Below are 9,479 nucleotides of genomic sequence, written 5' to 3'. Positions count from 1 at the left end.
GACTGGTCCACCAATTCCAGTGATATCTGTATTGGTTTCACCTTCCCTCACTATAACAAAAACGCCATTTAGCGGCGGTTCCTACAGCCGTTTAGCGGCGGTTTTGAACCGCCGCAAAATATTTCGCAGCGGTTCTTGGGAACGCCAGAAGACAGGGCGCGGCAAAACGGATTGCGGCGATTTTAGTCAACCGCTGGAATAACCGCCACAAAATGCCATTTAGGTTTGGCGGCGGTTACTAACCGCCGCAGTATGTGAAGGAAAATTGCTAATAACGAATTTGCGACGGTTACAAACCGCCGCTAAATGTCGCGCAGGAAAAAGAATTTAAAAGTTTTGCGGCGGTTTCAAAACCGCCGCCAAACGTTAAAATTTTCCATTATAATTTTAAAATTTCTACTGTTTTGCCTATTTTGATAGAATGCTTATTAAACTTTAATTTTTTTACTTTTTAACTAATTTAAACAAATTTAAACCAAGTAAAACAGCTCAATTAACATAACAAACCAGATTAAAGTTATGCAAACATAACATATATAACGAAATTGTCATAATATCATCCAAAATAAAGTAAGAATGCACAACTTGGATAAAATAAGCCTAACGTACTAAACCAACTTAAATGTAAACAGTATCCAAAACCATCAATTGAAATTCAAGATTTTTGTTGCGGGTTGTGATTTCCAGATGCAGATGGCCCTGCGCATGACGAGTCCGGTGTACCGCCCACAAAAGGCAGCTCTTCAGCAATCTCAACTGGCAAATTGCCTCCTAACTGTTGGACTACATATCCCAAGACCTTATGTATTGACTGTCTCTTCGCCCGCTCTTCTTCTAACTTAGCCGTCAATTCTGCAATCATCCTCTTATCCTCTGCATTCGACTCTGCAGAACCCGACGGTTGTCCAGCAGCGTTACCAAAGACTTGGGTGGGACATGGTCCAGCACCTAGGGCACGAACTCGTCCTGGGTGCTCCTTTCCGAGAACTTGTGCTAGCGAGTCATTCTGTGAAATGTGCTTAGAGGATCCATCCTGCCTCTCAACATTCGTAATTGCTTCCTACAAATATACAACATTGGAAAGAAAGAAGTTAACAGTAGCACCATATATACAGTAAGCTATATATTGCTTCAAATTTTCAAACATGACTTACACTAACAACACGCGCATCAGGGTGGATATACGAGCCATCTCTTTTCTTATGAGTTATGATAAACAACTCTCCTCTACCAACGGGCCTTCCTTGCTCTCTCTCCTATATCGTTGATATTGACACAATTTAGTAAACAAAAAAATTTTCCAAGAAGCTTAATCAAAATCTTAATGCAAATGATGACTTATTACCACTTCGTCTTTTTTTCTTACCAAGGTTTTGGAGCCCCCAGTATGTGTGTAAAGTTGCTTGCTCCAATTTAAAGTGTTCTGTTTACACTTTTTCTATGAACAAATAACAAAACAAATGCAGATGAGAAAGATATGATGAATATAAACTGTAAGGGAATTACTATGTATACATATGTTTTTATGTGGAAATAATAGAATATACCAAGGCTTACCTGCGTTTCTTCATTCAGGCGATAGTCAACGAACTTTTTCCAATCATTTTTGTCTATTCCTTTCGGGTGATGCTGAAGATTTTCCTCATAAGTCCTTAGTTGTTTGTAACACCTATGAAACAAGTGGTGCCTTGAATCCTTCCAGTTCTTTCCTATCCTCTTCAAAATATCACGCTTTATTTTTCTTCCGGCATCGTCCTCATAATAAAAGACCCGCTGCAATTAGTTTACATTGTCATTAACGAAGACCAACAAACAAGTATAAGATTGATATATTTAAGAAATGCCACAACCATTACAGGCTAATTTAAATTGTTGAAGTATGACCCTCAAATCCAGTACAAGCAATCGCAATTACGTATAAATGAGAAGTGTTTAAATAATGATGTGAAAAACACAATATAAAAATATTTGTAACCATATAAATTACCCATGCAAAAGACCTAAAAAAAAACTGAAAACTAAAATTGCTTAAATTGTAGAAGCTTAAAGTTCTACCTTAAGCATGTCGTACGCATGATCCCTCTTTGCTTTGCTCACCAGCTTCCAACTTTCTAAGTGTATGGGGAACTGGGAATAATCCGCACCCAAACTCCCTATGAAACCACTCAGTAATCCTGCCGCCTGACTAATCGGTTGCAGCTCACTGTTAAACTGGAGTACTATCTTCGTATTGGAAGGGAGGCCTATAGCCTCCTTCACGCTCAGCTTAGAAACTTTTCTCACACCGTCCTCTAAGATGTGTATGGGAAACAAAATTACTCTCTAATCATTGCACAAAAGAAAAATAGAAGTAAAGGACTATAAAGATCACTGTTTACGAAAATGGGAGGAAAAATTGTTTACCGATAACAGTAACTTCCCAGAAATCTGTATATTTGGCTTTCTTGTTGTTATGCTGACCTTCGACTTCTTGGGCAGCAAACAAGTCGTCGATGTGGTCATCAAATGACGGAACTTCATCCTCCTCTGGGTCGTAATCCTCATCCCCTAATTCATGATCAGCCACTTCCACGCGATGCCGAGTCTCTATGTTGTCTGTTGGAGTTTGAGGTTCATCGGCAGTACTCGATTGTGCATTCCTATGATCGATGCGCGGTGCACGAAATGGTTCATTCATACGTGAAGCCGGAGCTTTATTAGCTGAGGATGATATCGGAGGAACCCTATCACGTGGTTCCTCCTGCGATGTCTGAGCTCCTCTAGTCGTGGTCCCAACCTTAACGCAATGTGAAACTATTTGGAATTATATCTTAGAAAACGAATTAATATTGAGAATTATTTTATTTTATAAACTAATAATTTTGCAGGGAGAAGAATTAATGGGGTTCGATGATACAATTGAAGGTCATATAATTTTCACATAAGGTTACGTCAAGAAATGTTAACCACAAACACTAACCGTTGTCTCTTCAGTACTGGCATTAGTTCTGGCATCTTTCGGGGGTTCCCGTATAATGTTGTACCTTGGTTTCCTAGGCATCCTTACAAACACTAGTCACATGACAAACACAGCATAAAAAAAATGCTTAAAACAAATAGAGAATACACATTATACCCCCAAAAATAGGGAATAAAAAATTATGCAATATATATGGAACACAATAAGACACATTACATGATACATCATAAACTGATAGAATATTAGAATTAAGTTTTTTTAAATAATTTAACAAAATAATCAACTAAGTCTAATTAAATTAGTTTAAAATAAAAAACATTAATTTGTTTTAATGTTAACACCAAACCTAAGAGTTATAGAAAGGTATGTATAAATGAAGAAGGAGGCTAATAACAATACATGCAGCATCAATGTTGAATTTAACATGTTCCAAATTTACACGTGACCAAAAGGGACCTTCATGATTGCAATTTGGAATACAATAACAGCTGATATTATTTTTGCATGATCAAAGCATTCATAGGCAACAAGCACAAATAATGTCAAAGCTGAGTAATTGAAACTCCAAAAACCTCACAAAACAAATCTAGAATATGAAAAAAATTAACACAAGAAGGGAACTGAATCGGCTTGGTAAACAGTTTGTGCCGAAAGAGAATGTAACAAACAGGAAAATCCAAATATTCAAAAATCCAAGCAGCAACCAAATGAAATGAAGATCAAGAATCATAATCAACATTATTTATTTCAACAGCTACAAGTAGAAGTAATCTATCTAGCAGCAAGCCAATTCCTTCTCAAACAAAATACTACTATATTATTTTTGGCATGATCAGAGAATTCGTAGTGAACAAGGACAAATAATGTCAAATTTGAGTTATCGAGACTCCAAAGACCTCACAAAACAAATCTATGATATGAAAGAAAGTACTCATGACTCAATCATAACCAAAAGTAGCTTTGTTGCAATTAAAAAGTGTAAGTTTGATTAGTCTGCACGGTGAGGTCCTGCAGACCCAAATCATGGTATAGACCATGCACAAATTCACAAACATTGAATAAATTGATGCAGTTAATTTCTATTTTGCATCACTGGATTCTATTCAGGCACAGCGATATTTTACTATATTTATAACTATATACAAAAATAAGTGAAATCATAGGATCAATCCACTTTATAGGATCAGCTTTATTGTGCAAAGAAACAGGAACGAGAGTTAGATATGTTGTCCCGTTAGGGTATTTCATGAAACTGTTTGTAAGGAGCAGAAGCATAAACAAGGTGAACTATGATGCTATCACAATCCCGCCATACCATATGCAACCACACAGAATTGCCCTTCATAGCATGGCAGTCAATAATACAAAGGGTCCGAATAATTAAAGATTTTGCAAAGACATATACTACCTGACATGGAATATCAATAAAAATTGTATCTATATAGTCGTTGAATTGTAACTATGAATAATAATGATATCTTTGCCAACTTTCATCAACATTATTATATGTTTTTAATTAATACGTTTGCTGACAGATAATTTAACAATTAAAAATAAGGTGTGAACAATTTAATTTTATAACAAACTAACTATATAACAAAGTGCAATCAGTAGCTTCGAAAAGTGCAATTAGTAGCTTCGAACCCCTTTATTTCTCTATTCTTCAACATGTAACCTCTGTCTTCTTTCTCCCTCTTTCCCATTTTTTTTAATTTTTGTTCTGTTTCTCTTATTTTCTTATTTGTCTCACTAAAAGAAAACCAAGAACAACAGGAGGAAAAACAGAAAATGCAAAACAAAAAAAAACCAGAACAACAAAGAACTAGAAGGAAAAAAACACAATTAAAAAGATAAGTTTCTGTGTTGTTTAGTAAAATATTTTGTATTTCATAGTTAAAATACTTTCCGTTTTTTGTTTTCTCTATGTAAGTATTTTATGTTCAATTTCTCAAATTTCTATGCTTTTGTTACTGAAATTTTTATTTTTTTATTTTGTTTTATTTGTGGGAGCAAGTTTTCTTATAATAACCATTTGAAAAAAAACTATAGATATTTTTGAAAACAAAAAACACAGAGATTTGTGGATAAAAACAAAAATTCTACATTTTTATTTCTTCTCTTTAATGATAAACACATAAATTTGCAAAAAAAAAAAAAAAACCAAAAGATTTTCTGAAATTTTTATTTCATCTCTTTCGAATTTTAACTAACAATATTTAAAAAAAAGTCTGTGTAAATTCTGGTGCCAAAAAATTGCTAACTGAATATGGACTGGCATCTACTTCAAATTTTGACTTTTAGCTTAATTTTCTTCCATTATATTTAATATCCATTTTAAAATAGATCATCACACTTTAAATGAGAATCACAACAAGAGAGGATTTCTAAAATATATGTATATACACTAATAAAAAACAACAGAGCTCACTTTCTCACACAAAGGAGCAAACTTTCACAATATGGGTTTCGGAAAGACCTTTGCGAAAAAAGTTAGACCCTTTTGTTTTCCTTCAGAAAGCTAAAACCCTTTTCCCATGAAATTAGACTGAAGAAGAAGATGAAGATGACGAAGAAGAAGCTTACCTAATAAACGGGCTACAAACAGGTGAACAAGGAAACAAGGTTTCTCATTGATCTTCTTTCAATGCAGACATATCGCTGGAAGAATGAAAGAAAGCGGGAAAAATAACTTTACGAATGAACAAAAACAAAACGAACTAGTAGTATTTTTTATTTTAAAAAAAATCGAAATTTTGGGGTTTATGTATACAACAGAAAATGAGAAGAAATGGGATCAGATCACAACACCGTTTGACAATCAGATTTAACTTAATCAATTCAAATAGTTTGTTAGAGTATTTTCAAATCACTTTTAAATTTCTGTTATGCAATCAGATCACAACACCGTTTGAAAATCAGATTTAACTTAATCAATTCAAATAGTTTGTTAGAGTATTTTCAAATCACTTTTAAATTTTTGTTATGCAATTTACATGTTCCTTAGTTGTTGCACCAAATATGTTATTCAGTTACCATATTAACTTAAACAAGTTAACCATTGTATCTTTATAAAAGTAAAATGTACCACCTGCATAATTTAAGTGGAGCTAAACGGTTAGGATAACATAAAAATAGAGAACTTTATGGGAATTTCAAAAGTTTGTTGAGATAATCAATTATAAAAATCTGTGATTCTCAAATGTTATAAACGTGCTTATTCAACTAAATAAATTTCACTGAAAAGCAATACAATCAGTATACACAAGTTCAGCACTTAATCATTTCTGAAGCCACATTCACCTCTCTGGTTCTCCTCTACTTGGGTTTCTCTGTAAATGTTTTTATACATGCTACTTTGAGATGTTTCACATTAAATTGTTTTTATATCTAACGATGAACCTTGGTTTTTGTTTTTCAGTTTGTTGAACTCCTTAATTATCACACCAATAGCTAGTTATATGGATCTTCAACCAGGTAAGTCACATTGTTTGTTTATGTCTCATGTATGTACTATTTGAACCCTCTTTTTATACTTTTTCTAATATCAGTCTAAATCAAAATAAACAGCATTTGAAAAATTAAATTTTTAACCCAAAAAAAAAAATAAACAACTAAAAAACATGTTAACAATAGCATATAAAATTTAACCAAATTCACAAGATGTCATACAATTCAGAATCAGTATCAACAGCTCAAATAGTATTATTAGCAACAAATCAACATAATAAAACAAGCAAGAGATCAAAATCAAATTCAATAAACTGTGCTTAATGCCGACTAGATAACCAGAGGAACACAAGAAAAAACAATCAACAATACTATTAGAGCAATCTCAGCAACTCAGAATAGTCAGATATTAACAAAATCTCGGCAACAGTATATCAGTGAGCCACCCCAGCAACTCAATCAGTAAATTAGAATTGTTAAAAACAGATCAACAAAACAAGAACAAACAAACTTAAGAAGCAGTCTTTAATCTAACCAGATGAAGGGTCAGAGAGAGAAAGAGCCGGTTTGACGGCGACAAAGAGAGAGATTCACGGCAACGGCGCGTAGAAGTGAGACCTCGACGGCGACGGTGAGGAGAAGTGAGACCTCGGCGGTGATGGCGACGAGAAGAGATACCTCGGCAGTGACGGCGAGGAGAGGAGAAAGCTCGGCGGTGACCATGAGGAGAACAGAGAACTCGACGCCGGGGACGACAATAGATAACTCCACAGCGGCGGCGGTGACGAATCTTCAATCCTGGCTCCGATGACCAGACGACGCCATCCACTACAGAGAGAGAGCGCTGGGAGATGATAAAACGAGGCGGTGGAGCATGACTGTGGAGGTGACGGTGGTTGCAGTGAGCAATGGTTGTAGTACGGGGATAAGAGAGGGCGGCGGCTACTAGGGTTTGTTTCGTTGTTATTTCATTTTCCAGCTAAGAAGGGAGGTGAGTCGGGTCTTGGGAGGAGCAGGGGCTTGCGGGTCTCTCCTTAGGTTTAAGTTTCTTTTTTTTTTAATAAAAATCAAAAAGGGCGCCGTTTAAGGAAAATTTCCCAAACTAGGCAAACTAAAATCAATGAGAGAAATTAAGTGTAACATTTCACAAAATTAATAATTTATCCTTATAAGTAATGTACGTTATTAATAATCTCTATTACGTTATATCTATGAATAATTAATAATTATAAATTAATAATGTTTATTATTCTAATAAATAGCTATTATTATATTTATTATACCTATAAATATATGACAATCATAAAATATATAAATATAATAATTATATAAATAAATTACAATAATTATTAATCAAATTATTATAATAATTTCTTATAATAGCTATAATTTATAATAACAGTTGTAAATATTTATAGAGGTATTAATATCCTCATAAATAATTATAAATAATATCCTTATTAGTAAACATAATATTATAACAATAGACATAATTTATTTTATAAGATTTATTATAAATATTATAAGTATTAATATCCTTATTAACATAATTATAGATATTATAATGATTTTAATTTATTATAATAATTGCTTATGATGTATAGCTGTTGAAATATCCGTATAGTAATTTATAACATATAATATTACTATATTATAAGGATAATTTTATATTAATAGTCTTGCTTATTATATTAATTAGTATATGGTATAATAATTAGTAATAAAATTTGATGAGAGTATTCATAAGAAGTAATAAAATATATTATTTTCCGTGTTATTCTTAATTTAATGTATAAATATTAATTTTTATTAGAAAAAATTATAACAAACTAAAATATAATTTTATAAAAAATATAATATAAAAAATATACCAAAAAGAAGTATTAAACCGATTAAATATACTAAAAACTAACATTATAAATTAATATTATATTTTTTTAGTAATATACAAATTCTCTATCTAAAAGTGATTTTAACTAATATTATCCAAACAAATTCATTTTATCAAAATCAATTTTAGTATAGAATTGCCAAACATAAATTATGTTGGCAGAAACTCACTTCTATCCAAAATCAATTTTACAAGATCATTTTCATTCAAAATCCTGTTTGACCAACTCTAATTAAAAATGATAATCAACTAATGCACCATATATCTAAATTAAGACTGTAAGGGAACTTTTATTCCAAATTAAAAGGTGGCTGAGAATAAAATATAATTTATTGATTTGAATTTATAATTTCTTGTAACATAAAATTTGAAATCATTATTGGATTGTAATATTTAATTTTTTCGATGATAGTTAATATAAAACCAAAACAATTTCAACCAAGTTGCATGACACCTACACAATAATTTAGTTAAAACAAGTTGAAGTAATGACATATTTAATAAAGACATTAGTTACACGGTGTTCACTTTAAAGTAGACTCACAGAAACTTTAAATTTCATATCAACTGTAATTTGCTAAAACTAAGTTGCTAGCTAAAACTATATCGTCATAGTTATGATGGATGCATATTTTTACCAGTTTGTCTTCTCATATCTCGTACGTCACTATTAATTAGTTCGATATATTCTGATACTATACTAGATATTGATAAAACCTGGATTTCAAAGTCACGGGGTAGTGTGGAATATAGGCAAGGACTGAACACTTTTTTAGACTTTGCGTTTGCGAATGCATCCTCCGATGGCATGATAAAGTGTCCATATCCTAAATGCGGGTTTCAACTTATGCAAACAAGAGAGGATGCATACGACCATCTGTTGTTATGACCATTTTCCCCTGGATATACTATTTGGGTGCGTCATGGTGAGAATCCGGTTGAAGAGAGGCCTGGATTGGGACGAGAAGATGAAAATCTGATATCCCAAGTGAATGAAATGCACCAAATGGTCAACGATGCATTCAATTTCACGATACAAAATAGGAGTGAGGACATCACAGCAATCGAGCATGCAGAAGATGATGAAGACGTGTTACCGAGCTTGTATGAAGGTCCAAGTCGCGCGGCGCGGGATTTTAACGATCTACTGTCAGATGGAGAGCAGGAGTTATATCCCGGATG

At 32.9% G+C, this 9,479-nt stretch overlaps 1 protein-coding gene across 1 annotated transcript; it reads right to left on the bottom strand.

Annotated features, from left to right (window-relative positions):
• Window positions 1–533: 533 nt before the first annotated feature.
• LOC110272209 (uncharacterized) lies at window positions 534–7,291 on the bottom strand. Its single transcript, XM_021124134.2, has 8 exons — window positions 6,942–7,291; window positions 2,960–3,051; window positions 2,404–2,776; window positions 2,056–2,291; window positions 1,558–1,773; window positions 1,346–1,438; window positions 1,155–1,256; window positions 534–1,060 (listed from the first exon to the last, which is right to left on the bottom strand). The coding sequence occupies exons 2-8, from the start codon at window positions 3,038–3,040 to the stop codon at window positions 656–658; spliced, it is 1,506 nt and encodes a 501-aa protein (XP_020979793.1). The 5' UTR covers window positions 3,041–3,051; window positions 6,942–7,291; the 3' UTR covers window positions 534–655.
• Between the last annotated feature and the right edge of the window lie 2,188 nt (window positions 7,292–9,479).

This window comes from Arachis ipaensis, chromosome B5 (assembly GCF_059453495.1).
Source record: "Arachis ipaensis isolate K30076 ecotype BB chromosome B5, ASM5945349v1, whole genome shotgun sequence".
NCBI classification, from domain to species: Eukaryota; Viridiplantae; Streptophyta; class Magnoliopsida; order Fabales; family Fabaceae; genus Arachis; species Arachis ipaensis.
This window is presented reverse-complemented; position numbering and strand designations above follow the sequence as displayed.